This window comes from Zootoca vivipara, chromosome 1 (genome assembly GCF_965207765.1).
Source record: "Zootoca vivipara chromosome 1, rZooViv2.hap1.1, whole genome shotgun sequence".
Classification (NCBI taxonomy): domain Eukaryota; kingdom Metazoa; phylum Chordata; class Lepidosauria; order Squamata; family Lacertidae; genus Zootoca; species Zootoca vivipara.
Window position 1 is genome coordinate 125,467,069 of NC_142582.1, and position 18,141 is coordinate 125,485,209.

Here is an 18,141-nt window from a genome sequence, read left to right on the forward strand (position 1 = left end):
TGCTTTTGAATTATGGTGCTGGAGGAGACTCTTGAGAGTCCCATGGACTGCAAGAAGATCAAACCTATCCATTCTTAAGGAAATCAGCCCTGAGTGCTCACTGGAAGGACAGATCGTGAAGCTGAGGCTCCAATACTTTGGCCACCTCATGAGAAGAGAAGAATCCTTGGAAAAGACCTTGATGTTGGGAAAGATGGAGGGCACTAGGAGAAGGGGACGACAGAGGACGAGATGGTTGGACAGTGTTCTCAAAGCTACGAACATGAGTTTGACCAAACTGCGGGAGGCAGTGGAAGACAGGAGTGCCTGGCGTGCTATGGTCCATGGGGTCACGAAGAGTCGGACACGACTAAACGACTAAACAACAACAACAACGGTACTATGTATTTGGAAAGTTATTTATTTGCTCTACATTTGGACACCTCTTAGGATATCACTGGTCTTTAATCACTGGCCGAAAAACTGCAGGGTTTTTATTTGTTTGTTTCTTAGAACTCCTAAGCAACACCAGGTATGAAGGTGCAGGTAAATAAGAAGATCAATAAATAAGAACCCCTGATAATGAAGAATGCCAAAGGATAAGAAAAGAGGAAGGGAATACGAAGCAAGACCGGGGAGTGTTTGCATTCACATGCAAAATTGAACGTAACCACACCAAACTTCCATCTTCCCCGATAATGCAATTATGGTAATTTTCATCCATTTAAGCAGGTACATGACACTCACTCTAAAGAGAAGCCGCGCAGAGCTTCAAAATGCATAAAGTGCAGTCAACTGCTAAAAGACTTAAGTGGGGAAATTCTATCTAAATGGGATGCAAAATCAAAGAAAGGAACAAAGAAACTAAACTGAGACATTCAAGCAAGTGGTTACAATAAAAAGCTGTGGAGCTGAAGACTAATATTTGCCAGTCAGATAATGGCTGCTAATGTTTGAGTCTTACCATTAACAGGCTAATTAATTACACTAACGATAGACTGACAGGAAGATTAAGAGATCAAAAAGAGCAAAGGTACCAAAAAGAATGGAATAAATTTGCAGAATATCGAAAAGATTATTGTAAAATTTGAAACTACCAGTAGGTTTTTTTGAAAATACAACAAGGATATATATAGCCGTTGTCATAAAGATATACGTGAAAATGATGAAGGATCAGGACAGGCAAGAAAGAATAGTGCGCCGAAAATTGAGAATTGGAAAAACAAAACCAAGTGAGAGGAAAGTGGAAGTCAAGTTCGGAAGAACAAGTCTAGAATGAAAATATATAGGAAGGAAAAGAAAGGTAAATAAGGTATGAGACGGAATACTTATTTGTAAACATTTTTATTTAAGAAATGTTAACACCACATTTTTTTCTTTGAATGTTCTTTGTATGAAGTAATTCTATTCATGTATTAGAATATTTCTTTAATGAACAAAAGCAATAAAAATCAATTTAAAAAAACACACGATAGCAGCAGCTTAATATATTCATTGCTGTGTAGGTGATACTTTTGAGGAGTGGTTGCTAAACATCAGATTCACTGGAGGAATATAAGGAGAAAAGAAGAGCCTGCAGGATCAGGCCAATGGCCCATCTAGCCCAGCATCCTGTTCCCACAGTGACCGACCAGGTGTCCATGGGAAATCAGGGAGCAAAAGATGAGCAGAGCAGAACTCTTTCCCAGCAACTGGTATTTGGAAGGGTTGCATCCTCCAACCGCGGAGGTACAGCAAAGCCACCACGGCTGGTATCCGCTGAAAGCTTTATCCCCCTCCACCAATTTGCCTAATCCTCTTCTAAAGCCATCCAAGTTGGTGGGTGTCACAGCCTCCTGGGGAGCAAGGTCCATGGCTTTGACTGTGGACTGTGTGAAGCTTTTAGCTTTTTCCATCTCTCCTAAACTGGCCAACGCTCAGCTTCATTGGGTATCCACGAGCTCTCTCCATGAATGATGCCGTGTTTTGAACTCAGAACTTCCTACCAAGACTTTGCTGCAGGGGGCGAGCTCCTTCACGGTTTCAAAAATGCATAAGGGAGCGGCTTAAGCCCCTCCAAAATAAGATACTGGGGGTGCTCCAAATCATCTGCCCATGGATGTACACAGAAAATAGCAGATCTAGCTGAAAGGCCACACACAGAGATCTGCAGTGATCATTGCCATGCACCCCTGGTTGTTGTTATTATTATTCTAATAATTATAAGGACTGTAAAATCTTGGAAGGTGGTTTAATCTTAGAAGGGGCGTGGCTCTGACCACCACGAAGGGACCCTGCACTTCTGAATTTGCCACTACGCGACTGGATGGGAGTTGTAGTTTAGTAACACCTGGAGGGCTGTGCTACAGTTCACAGCGCCTCTGCCTCCCTCTGTTACTAGAAACCCAGAGAGAGAAAGTGCGAGGCTGCAGGAGCTGTAGATAAACGGCTGTATTGGCTGAAGAGCTGCCCATGTTCAATAATAGCCACTTAACAACATCCTTCAATGAAGTTGTGCAACAACAGAGATTATTACCTTGCTTTCTGGTGATGGAGTTGTAATGGACGAAAGAGCAGGGTCAGTCCCCATTACTTTCCCATTCATTAACGGCAAAGCGATTGGAGGCACTTCCAACCGGCGATGCGCAGCTTGCAATTTCTTTTGATAGCCAAGCGATTGCTGCTGAAGCTCATTGAGAAGATTATCATCAGGAGGCATTTTCCCCAATTTCGGCAGCGGCTCTCCACTCTTGCCTGTCGAGCTTGGGAAATTGTGGGCTTCTATCAAGCTGCCTTTTAGCCCCTGATAAATAGAAATGGGGAGAGGTAGGTGGGGAGAGACAAGAGAGAGAAAGGAATCTTAACCTTCTCGGGTCAGAAGTTACTGAAATGTCAATTGCTTTCTTAATGGAACCAACTTCTACAGCAAAATAAGAATAGGCCGAAGGGGTGGTGAAGGTCAGGCGAATGGAAATTTGCACAGAAGAATTGTCACTCTTACAAATACTGTGAAGATGGAGCTTGTTTATAGCTCTTGCAAAGCTTGTAAATGTGAAAAGTTCCTCTCTGGTTGCCTTAATCCTGCCACTTCTCTGTGGGGGCGCTTGAGATCTTCAAGTGGGAACTTTGAGCCAGCAGTTTAAGGTGTCTGCTGAAAAATGCTGATACAACCTCAGACTGCAGAAACAGAATCGGGCGTAAATAGCCTGTCATGTTAAGCCAGCCTTTGACAACCTGGTGCCCTCTGATCAGCATGGTCCTACTTCGAACTCAACTCTGATTATTTCACAGAATCATAGAATTGGAAGGTACCCCCAAAGGTCATCTAGTCCAACCCCTACAATGCAGGTATCGCAGCTAAAGCATCCATCCATGACAGGGGGCCATCCAACCTCTGCTTAAAAACCTCCAAGGATGGACAGCCCACCACCTCAAGACGGAGACGGTTCCATGGTCAAGCGGCTCTTGCTGTCAAAAAGCTCTTCCTGATGCTTAGTCAGAATTTCCTTTCTTGCAACTTGAAGCCATTGGTGGTTCGAGTCCTACCCTCCAGAGCAGGAGAAAACAAGTTTTCCCCCTCTTCCATGTGACAGCCCTTGAGATACTTGAAGATGGCTACCGTATCTCCTCTCAGTCTCCTCTTTCCCAGGCTAAACATATCCAACTCCTTCAACCGTTCCTTCTAAGGCTTGGTTTCCTCTGCACATGTTTCAACTTGTCAATATCCTGCTTAAATTGTGGTGCCCAGAACAGGACACAGTATTCTAGGTGTGTCTGACCAAGGCAGAATAGAGTGGTACTATTACAACCATAAAGAAGATTGATCGCCGAAGAACTGATGCTTTTGAATTCTGGTGCTGGAGGAGACTCTTGAGAGTCCCATGGACTGCAAGAAGATCAAACCTCTCCATTCTGAAGGAAATCAGCCCGGAGTGCTCACTGGAAGGACAGATCGTGAAGCTGAGGCTCCAATACTTTGGCCACCTCATGAGAAGAGAAGACTCCCTGGAAAAGACCCTGATGTTGGGAAAGACGGAGGGCACAAGGAGAAGGGGACGACAGAGGACGAGATGGTTGGACAGTGTTCTCGAAGCTACTAACATGAGTTTGACCAAACTGCGGGAGGCAGTGGAAGACAGGAGTGCCTGGCGTGCTCTGGTCCATGGGGTCACGAAGAGTTGGACATGACTAAATGACTAAACAACAACATTACTTCCCTTGATCTGGACACTGTACTTCTGTTGATGCAGCCCAGAATAGCATAAGCTCTCTCTTTTTTGCTTCTGCATCCCACTGTTGACATTTCCTGCCTTGGACGACAGGTGGCAACGTAAACTCATGTGACGCCCATAGAAAACGATGGTTTGCTGTGAACAAGCAGGCTAGTGCATGCTGCTGAAACTTTGGGCAGTGCGCTTCCCTCCTCCTGCTGCTGCTGTGCTTCAGAAGAAACAAGCCACGATCCAGTTTGTCATGTGATCTAAAGGTAGCTTGTGGTTTGCCTTTCTCCAGCCAAACCCCAAACTGAAGCCAAGGGATCACTCATGGCTTGTAGGGGGGAAAGAAACCAGGAGCCTGGGGTTCAGGCGACACAGCAAACCAGGCAATGGTTTTGTTTCCCAGCAGCAGCAGCAGGAGAGGAGCAACGTCTCCTTCGCGATTGCGCAGGCTGGGGCTGATGGGAGTTGTAGTCCAAAACTGCCAGAGGTCAACAGTTTGACATGCAGCATAAACCTGAGTTACCTTAACAACCAAAGCCGGTTCCTCTCCAGTGTCAGCTGATACAGGACTTGACAATTGCTCATAATTTGTCAGCCATTCCTGGGAAAGCTGCGGAGCTCCTCCTTCCATTTGATCGTTCGCTCTAAAGGATTCCTTCTTTGGGTGACAAGAAAATGAGAGAATTAAAGTCAACGGAGAACCGGCAGCAAAAAGGCAGAATAATAATCCTATCAACTAGGTATGACAAGGGAGAGGAGTCTAAAATTATTAAGGCACAAGCAAAAAAATAAAAAATAAAAATCGTTGTGAGCAATTCCTTGCCAGCGGAATGCAACTGGGAGTCAAAAGCAAGAATGAACAGCATTTTTATTTATCTATTTTTCTAACAATAGGCTTGCAACCCACTCAACTTTCTTGTGGGGTGCGGCCACACACCCTTTCACACTGTTAGAATACTACAAATCTAAAACATCTTCAACTGTGACTATGTGATCTTGGGTTCACCTGATCATTGCCTAACAAGCTGTATTCTTTTGCAACACCCAATTCTCATATTGCAATGCCCTATTCCCAATTCAAAGTACTAGTACTAGCATATAAGGTCCTAAATTGCTTGGGCCCCAAGTTTTTCTAAAAGCATCCTTTCCCAATATCTTGCACCTTACAGTTGGCAGGTGAGGCCTTGTTGGCAGTGCCCCATGGTTGGCGTTGTGGCCCAGTTCCTCTTAAAAGAGAGTGGTCATGTTGGCATGCCACTTTGCTTTTGAGCTTCAAGTCAACTTGCTTCAAGCAAAGCATAGTTAATGTAAGCCACGGTTTGTTGGGTCAGTCAGCACGACAAACCATGGCTAAATGAAGTGGAAACTTCCTAACTCCTCCTCTGAGCTGCATGAAAGGAAGGGAGAAGCATGTGAACCTTATGTTTAGCATGATACACAATGACTAGAACACAAAAATAGATAAAATAGGCTAAATGGACTGAACAAAAGAAAAATCCGATGCCAGAAAAGACGTAAGGTTTGGTACCATGGAGCCTCTCTGCAGAGAAAAGTCCACCAACACACCAAGAAGACTGGTTCCTGAGGTCACCTCTCTCTCACTTCACCTCCAAAGATGGGAGACTATTTTGCATTTTATTTAACAACCACAAAACACACTTCTTGATTCTAAACAGAACCTCTAAGTGGCTTGCAAAAAATAAAAGCAAAACAGATACAGTGGTCCCTCGACTTACGAATTCAATCCGTTCCGAATGCACATTCATAGGTCGGAAAGTTTGTACGGTAAGTCGAAAAAAGCGGTTTCCCATAGGAATGCATTGGAAACGGAAAAATTCATAAGTCGAGTAAACCGCAACTAAAATTCGTAAGTCGAGAAAACCCCATCTAAACTGCAACAGTTTTCCTTTCGGATGTCGGGGAAAAACGCAAGTGTGCGGCCATTTTTTTATTCGTAACTCTACAATACGCTAAAATCAGATGGACAGGGTTGCCTGGACCCAAATGCTTTTAGCAGGCATTGAAAAAGAGTACAGTGGTACCTCGGTTTATGAACACAATTGGTTCCGGAAGTCTGTTCATAAACTGAAGCGTTCATAAACTGAAGCGAACTTTCCCATTGAAAGTAATGGAAAATGAATGAATCCGTTCCAGATGGGTCTGCGGCGTTCGTAAACCGAAAATTCATAAACCGAGGTGTTTATAAACCGAGGTTCCACTGTACAGTGAAGGCACCTTCCTGATGGCAAGAGGCAAGGCGTTCCAAAATACAGGGTTCGCCACACCCAAAGACTGATTTCTTACCATTGCAGAACAAATATTATGTGGCACCTGCAGCAGAGCCAGTTTTGCAGATTAAAGGGGCCAAGGGGGAAAGGCGATCCCTCAAATAAACTCAACGAGCTGGAGGCACTAGGTCAAATGACCAGTGGATCTTTTGATATAGGCTCACATTAGAAGGAAAGGATGGATATGGAAGCCTATCCTCTAGGAATCTCATTTTTTCCCTCCAGCCCATGAAAACTGAATTCAACAAGAGCTCAGAGAGAGAGAGAGAGAGAGAGAGGCTACTCTGATTTCCTTTTGTAATGGACACACATTCCATCCCATAACACTAGTTACAGGTAGGTAGCCGTGTTGGTTTGGTGTAGTCGAAACAAAATAAAAAAAATTCCTTCCAGTAGCACCTTAGAGACCAACTAAGTTTGTCATTGGTATGAGCTTTCGTGTGTGCATGCACACTTCTTGTCTGGTGACTTCTGTTTCAGTGTATCTGAAGAAGTGTGCATGCACATGAAAGCTCATTCCAATGACAAACTTAGTTGGTCTCTAAGGTGCTGCTGGAAGGAATTTTTTTATTTTGTTTCATCCCATAACACTTACTGATCCTCCTTTCTGGCGTCCACCAAGCACTTCCATCAGGCTGATATCAGGAGCTTCAAATGAGATCAGCAGTCCCTCTGCATCTCCCTCTGCATCTCCCTTCTCTTGGATCTGCACGTCATGCCTGAGAGCAGGGCTCTGGATGTTCCCGGACTCTCGTTCTTCCACATAGCCAAGTTTCGCTTTCTTCTTCTTCCGCTTAGTCTGTGGCTCAGCCTTCTCGTCTTTCATGCACTCGGCTTCTCTGAAGGAATAAGCCAAACATCATCAACGTCCTGCTTATTTCTTTCACACAGAGAAGCTTCCAGAACGCTCTTGAATAAATTAAAATAGGAAAGATCTCTACACATCAGAGCATTACTTTCTGCACTAAGAAATGCAAATGCTCCACCATTTCTTTCAGTTGTATGACATCTTTCCTTGTGTGGTCCATGTTCCCTCTCCATGTTACCTACCTTAGATATCCTCTGGCCATTTGAATGGTGCTCTCCCACTGGTTTCGGACATCAGAAATCATACACTCAACAGCGAGATTCTTGCTCCCATTGTTCCTCTTCACGTGTTCCCCAAGGCAGACAATATTTTGTAGTTTAGCATCGCCCTCCTCTTTCAGCTGTAAAATCTCCTGTGTTGTAAGAAACAGCATGGGGGTAACTGGTTCCACACACTTGTTTTGCTTTTTAGGTTAAGCCTAACATTGTAGCTACAATAAAAAAAAGCTATACTGTAAAAGGTAGGTGCTACTGCAGCCCGGTTGCCAAGTAGCTCATGAATGGAAGAAAAAGATGGCACCAAAAATGAAGAAATGGAAAAGGAATATTGGGGCAGAGGGCGGGGGGGGGGGGAGCTCACTCTGAATTGAAAACATTAAAGCAGTCTTTGGAATGCTGCTGCTACTGCTCAGCTAAAGTATTTGGCCCAAAACTTTTTTTAGCATTTTGGGTGGGGAGGAAGAATACCCCCACCAAAAACTGGACTAATCTTCAGGGGGTGGGTGCAACCAAAGAACTTTTGGGCGACGGGGTGGGTGGGTATTTCCATTCTAAAAAACAAAAATGCAGGAGGAGACTTTGCTGCCCTCAGCAGACTTACAGCATTCCCTTTGTAATTATGGGCAGGATGTCCTACAGGAATTCTGTTAACTATGTCAGTTTGCAAATGCTACAATTCTCAGAGAGATTTAGCAGTAAGTCCCTTTTCCAAGGGAACTCTGAGAACTGTGGTTCTGTGGAAGAGAAGTCTCCTAACAACCCTTTGCCACCCTTAGTAAACTACGGTTCCCATAATTCTTTGGGGAGGGGGAAATGCATGACTCTCCTGGCAAATAGAAGGGGAAGAAATGGAGGCAGTGAGAGATTTCACTTTCTTGGGTTCCATGATCACTGCAGATGGTGACAGCAGTCACGAAATTAAAAGACGCCTGCTTCTTGGGAGAAAAGCAATGTCAAACCTAGACAGCATCTTAAAAAGCAGACATCACCTTGCCTACAAAGGTCCGTATAGTTAAAGCTATGGTTTTCCCAGTAGTGATGTATGGAAGTGAGAGCTGGACCATAAAGAAGGCTGATCGCTGAAGAATTGATGCTTTTGAATTCTGGTGCTGGAGGAGACTCTTGAGAGTCCCATGGACTGCAAGAAGATCAAACCTATCCATTCTGAAGGAAATCAGCCCTGAGTGCTCACTGGAAGGACAGATCCTGAAGCTGAGGCTCCAATACTTTGGCCACCACATGAGAAGAGAAGACTCCCTGGAAAAGACCCTGATGTTGGGAAAGATTGAGGGCACAAGGAGACGGGGACGACAGGGGACGAGATGGTTGGACAGTGTTCTCGAAGCTACGAACATGAGTTTGACCAAGCTGCGGGAGGCAGTGGAAGACAGGAGTGCTTGGCATGCTATGGTCCATGGGGTCAGGAAGAGTCGGACACGACTAAACGACTAAACAACAACAAACTCCTTTAAATGTATAGTGCAGATGGGGCGCAAATCAGAAAGAGTGCTCAATAAAGACCAGGTATAATCGAACCCCTGCAAAAGCCTTATGAAACCAGGCCAGGATGAATGCTCAAATAAACACATTTTCCGGAGGATCCCTGTGCCACAGTGCTGCAATTCTACGTCATGATGCTACTATGTCAATTCACAAATGCAGGGTCCAGATTGGAGTCAACTGAGCTGGCAGTGAGCGAAAAGGTTCAAGGGGAACAGCATCACATCACACAATGTGAGTTGTCTCTTTTAGTACCTTTATTTTCTCCAGGCTTTCTTCCAGCGCTGCCTTGGATTCCATAGAGTTTAGGCCTAAGATTGTGTCTTTCAGCCTTTGCACCCAGCGGATCATATTCTGGGCAAGTTCTTCAAAATTATTTTCCTCCACAGGAAGTACCTGGGAAACGTCAAGGCTTTTACATACACAGGTGAGCAGCATCTTGTACCTGTCGACAAGCTGAGGGGTTACCAGCACGACTTCCTCCTTAGATAAACCAGAGTCCCTCAAAGAATTTGCCAGCCAAGCAAGAGAATCAAATGACTCTCTGGGGGAGAAAAGAAAAACACACACACAAAAACAGATTATTTTCTTTTGCAACGTAAGGCACCATAGGTGAGAGGTGTGCTTCAACTGTTGACAGCTCTTGTTAAACATTTAACGCATTCAATAAACTTATTCAATGAGGGGTTTGGTGGGATTCGGGGTATATTTACCTAAAAGAATTTATTCTTGGTGCTTTAAAAAACATTTTAAAATAATTGCTTCAGTTTATTCATTTATGTAGTCTTTACAACTGCAGCTTCAGCCACACCCACATTTACTCTTTTTAAAAAAATTATTTATTTATCAAGTTTAGGGGCTTTTTTGTCATAATTACAAAATCCCCTGGATTTCCGGAACATTTTGCTGATTTGGCTGCCCAAATCCCGGTCTTGTCTGGGAAAATCTGGACATATGGCAGCCCTAACTTTGGTATATTGCCCCTGGAGCATTTACCATGGGGCAATGTGGCCCTCAAGACTCAAAAGTGTTAGCTGCCATAATAATAATAATAATAATAATAATAATAATAATAATAATAATAATAATAATAATTTATTCTTTATACCCCGCCCATCTGGCTGGGTTTCCCCAGCCACTCTGGGTGGCTTCCAACAGAAAAATGAAATAAAATAATATATTTAACATTAAAAGCCTCCCTAAAAAGGGCTGCCTTCAGATGTCTTCTAAAAATCTGGTAGCTGTTTTTCTCTTTGACATCTGCTGGGAGGGTGTTCCACAGGACGGGTGCCACCACCAAGAAGGCCCTCTGCCTCGTTCCCTGCAACTTGGCTTCTTGCAAAGAGGGAACTGCCAGAAGGCCCTCCATACTGGACCTCAGTGTCCGGGCAGAATGATGGGGGTGGAGACGCTCCTTCAAGTATACTGGACTGAGGCCATTTAGGGCTCTAAAGGTCAGCACCAACACTTTGAACTGTGCTCGGAAACGTACTGGGAGCCAATGTAGATCTTTCAAGACCGGTGTTATGTGGTCTCGGCAGCCGCTCCCAGTCACCAGTCTAGCTGCCACATTCTGGATTAGTTGTAGTTTCCGGGTCACCTTCAAAGGTAGCCCCACATAGAGCGCATTGCAGTAGTCCAAGCGAGAGATAACTAGAGCATGCACCACTCTGGCGAGACAGTCTGCAGGCAGGTAGGGTCTCAGCCTGCGTACCAGATGGAGCTGGTAGACAGCTGCCTGGACACAGAATTGACCTGCGCCTCCATGGACAGCTGTGAGTCCAAAATGACTCCCAGGCTGCGCACCTGGTCCCTTCAGGGGCACAGTTACCCCATTCAGGACCAGGGAGTCCTCCACACCTGCCCGCCTCCTTTTCCCCACAAACAGTACTTCTGTCTTGTCAGGATTCAACCTCAATCTGTTAGCCGCCATCCATCCTCCAACCGCCTCCAGGCACTCACACAGGACCTTCACCGCCTTCACTGGTTCTGATTTGAAAGAGAGGTAGAGCTGGGTATCATCCGCATACTGATGAACACCCAGCCCAAACCCCCTGATGATCTCTCTCTCCCAGCGGCTGCATGTAGATGTTAAAAAGCATGGGGGAGAGGACAGAGCCCTGAGGCACCCCACAAGTGAGACCCCAGGGGTTCGAACACTCATCCCCCACCACCACCTTCTGAACACGGCCCAGGAGGAAGGAGCGGAACCACTATATAACAGTGCCCCCAGCTCCCAACCCCTTTAGGCGGTCCAGAAGGATGTTATGGTCGATGGTGTCAAAAGCCGCTGAGAGATCCAGTACCAGGTGTCTGCCGATACCAATCAGAATCAATAGCGGGCAACTTCATATGATCTGTTTATCCCGTATAACTGGCCAAAGTAGTGAACAAATATTTAAAAACCTAAAGGCAGGATACCTCTGTTTTAGAAGAATTTGATAAAAATGCTCCAGCCTTGGCTTCACTTCTTGATTCTCCTGCCATTTCTTTTCCTGAAGGCTTAGCCATTCCTCTAAGCTACGGAACAGATATTCAAGTCTGGAAAAAAAAGATGTAAGGAAATAAATACAAGGATTACATGAGAATAATTATACAGCAATTTAAGGCAAATGCTGTGAAAGGATCTTGCTCCCTGTTCAACTAAGTCCACTACCAGCTTTTAAGGCACCAAGTCCAGACCACTTTATTTATCTAGATCTTTAATGCTGCATCTGGTTTCTGTTCTTCCACTATTGCTTTTCACAGTTATCGTTATCATGTTGCATTGCTTACAAAAGAGAGGGCAAGGCAGGGTTGACTGACAGACCTATGGTTGATTTCACAGAATCATGGAATTTGTAGAGTTGGAAGATACCACAAGGGTCATCTAGTCCAACCCCCTGCGAAAGAGGAATATTTTGCCCAACGTAGGGCTCAAACCCATGACCCTGAGATCCAAAGTCTCATGCTCTACCAACTGATTTGACACAGATTGGCAAAGATTGCTGGTTCTCAATTGCTTAACAACAACAGCAACCACTTCTCCCCCCAACCCACCTCTTTTCTCCCTCCCCAACCTTATTCTGTATACAACACTAAAACTTGGACGTTTTGGCTCCCGAACGCCGCAAACCCGGAAGTGAGTGTTTCGGTTTGCAAACTTTTTTTGGAAGCCGAAAGTCCAACACGGCTTCCGATTGAGTGCAGGAAGTTCTTGCAGCCAATCGGAAGCCTCGCCTTTGTTTTCGAACTGTTCGAGGAGTCGAACGGACTCCCAGAACGGATTGAATTCGACAACCAAGTACCACTGATATATAGAAAAGACTTTACAACCTGAGAAAAGAGACAATGCACATATTTTTTGTAAACCAAGAAAATCTTTAAAAACAGCAACAGCAAGATGAATTTATTCCTAAAGTTCTACGGCTGAGCTGGATGAAGAAAGCTTGTGGGTTTTTGTGAAGAGGTACTCAAAATCCTTTAATTCTATGCCCTTTACACCTTGCTCTGAGTGGTGGATCTTGGGATTCTAGCCAAAACAAACAAACTAACCCCAAAGTCACTCCCCCAAAGCTGGAACCTGACCTCCCCTGGCTTGTATCTCCTTCTCTGTGGGTCTCTGTTGTTGCTGCCGTTTATTGTTATAATATTGTGTGGGTGACCTTGAAGACAACATAATCACGAGGTAGGATAGAAACGTCTCGAATAAATACATAAAAGGGCTGTTGGTGGTCCTTAAAATAAGCTGGGCCTAGTGCACTTGGCCTTCTTACCTAGCAAACTGCTGCAAAGTGAAGTGAAGCTCCCCCTCTCTCTCCTGGCACCTGCTGATCATGCTTTGTAATTCTGCTTCTTGGCCCTTCATCCACCTGCTCATGTGGCTGACGTCCACTTCGGGGAAATAGCTCTCCACCTGGCTCAAGAGTGTTTTCACCTCCTGGAAAGCACTGCCTTTGCCTTCAAAGGTTAGGAAGGTCTGGACAAAAATAAACCCAAACACAAAACACAATATATGTGTGTACGTGTGTTTGTGTGTGTAAAATGCTAAAATCTGTTGGCTGCTGCAGTCGTTTAGCAGGATACCCTCTGTGCCATCCGGAGGAAAATGTAAGAAGCCAAATTCAGCTGGTGCAGAATTTGGCATCTGGGGCAAGATGGTTTGGGTGTAGCACACCGATTGTGGCCCAACTGCGCTGGCTGCCATTAGTTTCTAGGCCCAACTCAAAGTGCTGGTTTAGACCCATAAAGCCTTAAACAGTTCAGGACCACAATAGCTCAAGCAACAGCCTCTTTCCATATGAACGGACTCAGACCCTGCGGTCATCATCAATGGTTTTCTTCGTGGACCAACTCCATGAGAGGTCTGGATTGTGGCAACACGAGTATGGGCCCTTTCGGCAGTGGTTCCATGTATGGAATGCCCTACCTAGGGAGGTTTGGCTGGCATTATTATTACTACTAGTAGTATTAGTACAGTCGTACCTCGGTTTAAGTACGCTTCGGTTTGAGTACTTTCAGTTTAAGTACTCTGCAGACCCGTCTGGAACGGATTAATCCACTTTCCATTACTTTCAATGGGAAAGTTCGCTTCAGGTTAAGTACGCTTCAGGTTAAGTACGGACTTCCAGAACCAATTACACTCATACTTCGGGTTAAGTACGCTTCAGGCTGAGTACTCCGCGGACCCGTCTAGAACGGATTAATCCACTTTCCATTACTTCAATGGGAAAGTTCGCTTCAGGTTAAGTACGCTTCAGGTTAAGTACAGACTTCCGGAACCAATTGTGTACTTAAACCGAGGTACCACTGTATTAGTAGTAGTAGTAGTAGTAGAGTAGTAGTTGTTGTATACCATCCTTCATTCTTAGATCTCAGGGCAGTTCACAACTTAAAATTACAATCTAAAAACCACAAAATACATAATAAAATTAAGAACAATAGCAAACCAATAGACCCCCTCCCACAACACATTTAAAAGGCCATCCGATGTCAATCAGCCCGAGGCCTGGTTGAAGAGAAATGTTTTCGCCTGGTGCCTAAATATGTACAATAAAGTTGCCAGCTGAACTTTGCCAGGAAGAGCACTACAGTGGTACCTCGGTTTATGAACACAATTGGTTCCGGAAGTCTGTTCATAAACTGAAGCGTTCATAAACTGAAGCGAACTTTCCCATTGAAAGTAATGGAAAGTGGATTAATCCGTTCCAGACGGGTCCACGGAGTACTTAAACTGAAGCGTTCATAAACTGAAGCATGGGTGTAATTGGTTCTGGAAGTCTGTTCATAAACTGAAGCAAACTTTCCCATTGAAAGTAATGGAAAATGAATTAATCCGTTCCAGATGGGTCCACGGTGTTCATAAACCGAAAATTCATAAACCGAGGTGTTCATAAACCGAGGTTCCACTGTATACGCTTCCAACAGATGTTGCATTGCAGCTTCCATTGGTCTTTCTGGCTGCAGCTGACGGGAACTGGAATACAGCTGGATACCCACTCCTGAACTATGGGCTGGCTCACACATTCATGTTTATCCCTCTCTGACTGTAGCAACAAAGGACGATTTGTAAATGGACCCCGAAGACTAAACACCCTGGAGAAGCACTTCCACCGCCACCCAAAATCAAGCCAAGGCTTTTGACCGGGACTAAATTCTCACATTCAATGCGGGCCGTAATTACACTGCATGTATACTCAATGCCAAACTTGCTGTCAGAGTGAGGACCGTTGCGTAGCCGAAACAGCCACCACCTGCCCACAATAGGTGTGGCAGACGAGCTACTACGGCTGGCAGACAAGCAAATAACCTTCAAGGCAGAGCTTTCCAAACTGTGTGTCACGGATGTTAGTGTGTCAGCTGCAGCGTGCAAGTGTGTTGTGTGACCTCCTCTCTGAGTCTGTGCTCTTCCGGGGCCTGAAAAGGGGTTAGTTTAAACCTTCGGTTTGCTGGTAAGACTGAACGACTGTGATGCGAAATGATGCACGTCTAAAAAGTCTGTTACCAACATGAAAAGTTTGGAAAGCTCTGCTTTAAGGGGAGGCAGCCCTAAGGGAAAGAGGAACCGCCAACCCAGCTCAAAGAGGATTAAAACAGGATGCTGTCTAACTGTTTGTAAGGGGGGGGGAGGAAGAGGAAAATCAATACAGGATAATCTCTCTCTCTCACACACACACACACACACTCCAAAAAAAATTAAGAAGGGGGCACAGTAGCCCAATGAGAATGATCATGCTCGGTATTTTTGAGCTTCTCAGGGAAGGGGGACAGAAAAATGAGGGAGAAAGATCAAAAGGAAAAAAGGGCAGAACAGAAGCAGCCCACGTGACAATATTGTTAGAGTAAATGTGTGTCTGAAAAGCTAGATTAAATCTACGTGTTCAATGACCCTCTCTCCCTCTTTAGTGAAAAACTGGTGCATTATGGCGATATATAGGTGCCCTCCCCACATGCCATTCGGAGGAACACTGAACTATTGGAGGCAACACCAAGTCCAAGCCTCGTGCCTTACCGCCAGCCGCTGAATTTTCTCTTCCAATATCTCTTTTGTTTCTGAGGGATCAAAACATTCCTTCAGATTTAGCCGGGTGCTACTGAACCAGTCACAGAAATCCTGGCAATGGTCTGCAGAAAGAAATTTAATAATAATAATAATAATAATAATAATAATAATAATAATAATAATGTAAGATGGTGGACCTCCTAGAAGTAACTGAAGTTTAGAAGGGAGAAAGAGAAGGGATGTGTATACAACTGCCCCAGTGCTGCCCTAGTTGAAAGGAAGTACAGTGGTGCCTCGCTTAACGAATGCCCTGCTTAACGAAACTTCCGCTTAACGAAAGGTTTTTTCTAACGGAGGTTGCCTCGCTAGACGAATTCGTTTTACGAAAAATCCGTCTAGCGAATCGAGGTTTCCCATAGGAATGCATTGAAATGGGCAAAAAAAATTTTTAAAAAAATTAAATGCATTCCTATGGGATTTGCTAGACAAATTTTTCGTTATAAGAAAAGACCCGTGGAACGAATTAAATTCGTCTAGCGAGGCACCACTGTATGGCACTATGGCAGCTGTGTTAGGCTCTGCCATTTCTAAGCCCGTCTCAAGCATCCAATCTAGGGCACTTCAGACATTCAAACAAACCACACTTTGACTTTGTTTGATGGTTGAACCCGCCCAGTGTGTGAGTAGCTGATTAACGTAAATAAGGGATGTCTTTTTTTTTTTAAAAAGGGATGTCTAGAAGTAATGTTATTTTTTTATTTATTTTTACTTACAGTTCAGGAGAGTCATAGAGTGATCCTGGAACATTTGCATCTTAGAATCAAATAGATCAGTGACACTTTTCAGTTGTTTGTTTAATTCAACCACCTCGGGGTTCAAACAACTCGTCTCTTTCTCGAGTAACTTCACATGGTGTTTTTGCTGAAGAATCTTCTGGTGTATCTCCTAAATTAAAAAACAGAAAGAAAACAACCCTTCTTTAAGAAATGCTGGTAGTAAGAATTGGAAAACAGAAGATGTACCTACGGTGGACGACTGGCAGTTGAAGCTGATAGAATTTATGGAATTGTCCGAGCTGACCGGGAATCTCCGGGACCAGAGGGAAGAATCGGTGGAAGAAGATTGGAAGAAATTTAAAGTTTGTTTAGAAAAGAATTGTAAGATTAGCAGTTTTTATTAAAAGATTTGGAAGTATAAAGAGGTTGTAGAAGAGTATTAGTTGAGTTATTATTATATATTAAGATTTAGTTAAGTGTTGTTATTGTATTAAGTTTTTAAGATTTAACTAGAATAGAAATGTATTTTAAGATAATTATAAGAGATTAATAATGTTGACAAGCTAATAAGAGTTATAATAGGTTTAGATAATTATTAAAAAGATTGGAATCAAGATATGGAAAGTACTGGGGAAGTAATATAACGAAACGTACTTGGGAGGGACTGGAGGAAGTTGACAAAGATAGAATTTGTGATAGAAGATTGTTTTGATGTTTTTCCTTTTTTTTTTTTGTACAGTGGTGCCTCGCTTAACGAATGCCCTGCTTAACGAAATTTCCGCTTAATGAAAGGATTTTTCGAGCGGAGGTTGCCTCACTAGACGAATTCGTTTTATGAAAAATTTGTCTAGCGAATCGCGGTTTCCCATAGGAATGCATTGAAATTCAAATAATGCGTTCCTATGGGCAAAAAAAAATTCAATGCATTCCTATGGGATTCGCTAGACGAATTTTCCGTTATAAGAAAAGACCCGTGGAATGAATTAAATTCGTCTAGCAAGGCACCACTGAAATTTGTTTTTGCGTACATCTTGTGTTTTTTGTGTTATGTGTCTTATTTTGTAAAATCAATAAACATATATTTAAAGAAAAGAAAAAGAAATGCTGGTAGTATTCATAAGCTTCCTGTCAGTGTGTTTCAGAAAAGCACTGACGGCCCAAAGGCAGCCCCAACGACCTACCAAAAATGGCCCATGGGTGGTAGTGGCCGAATCCAATTCCTCACCTCTGCTTTACGGAAATACACTGTGAAAGGATTGGGCCCTTGTTTCTTTCCTGCCCTAGTCCACTCAAAAGTACCAGCTTCTGCCTCTTTCCCATGGTACTTATTTTCCCAACCACCCCAACTTTCTGGTGATCCACCATTTTGTAGAATAACGTCATTCCAGCCATAGAACCTTCAACGTTTGGGATGCCTTTCCCTTGAAGAGGAGAATGGTGGTACTCACATTCAGCCATCTAGCCCTAAATCAAGGAATCATGGAAGGGCTCTGATTTGGGAGGACAGTCCTGCCAATGCCATGATAGCAGGCAGTAGTAGATGGGTTTTTGTTTATTTTTCCATTTTCTTAGTGCTGTTGGGTTTTGCCGTCGCGAAGCTGCTTTTGGCTAGGCAAGGCTTGGAAAAGTGGTCTAGAAATACTTTAAAATAGATAGCTAAACAGAATCCCTGTGCTCAGAAGTGCTAGGGGCAAATAACAGAGAGTAGCCATCAAATTCCTTTTTTCTTCTGCACTAGTCCGAACTCGTGTGGAGTCCTGAGTTCTGGGTGACACATTTTAAGAAGGATTCCCCAGAAGGAAATTAAAACGGGTTCAGAGGAGTAGCAGCAA

At 44.0% G+C, this 18,141-nt stretch overlaps 1 protein-coding gene across 11 annotated transcripts in view; it reads right to left on the reverse strand.

Annotated features, from left to right (window-relative positions):
* Positions 1-18,141, reverse strand: part of SYNE2 (spectrin repeat containing nuclear envelope protein 2) — a 233,603-nt gene that overhangs the window by 128,957 nt on the left and 86,505 nt on the right. For all 11 annotated transcript variants that reach the window (XM_088673909.1, XM_088673903.1, XM_088673923.1 and 8 more), the window contains 9 exons: positions 16,307-16,478; positions 15,543-15,655; positions 12,808-13,010; positions 11,474-11,593; positions 9,308-9,596; positions 7,517-7,686; positions 7,062-7,305; positions 4,702-4,836; positions 2,495-2,761 (listed from right to left, as the gene is read on the reverse strand). In XM_088673909.1, the coding sequence (XP_088530035.1) occupies positions 2,495-2,761; positions 4,702-4,836; positions 7,062-7,305; positions 7,517-7,686; positions 9,308-9,596; positions 11,474-11,593; positions 12,808-13,010; positions 15,543-15,655; positions 16,307-16,478 (1,713 nt within the window). The remainder of the gene's footprint in view (positions 1-2,494; positions 2,762-4,701; positions 4,837-7,061; positions 7,306-7,516; positions 7,687-9,307; positions 9,597-11,473; positions 11,594-12,807; positions 13,011-15,542; positions 15,656-16,306; positions 16,479-18,141) is intronic.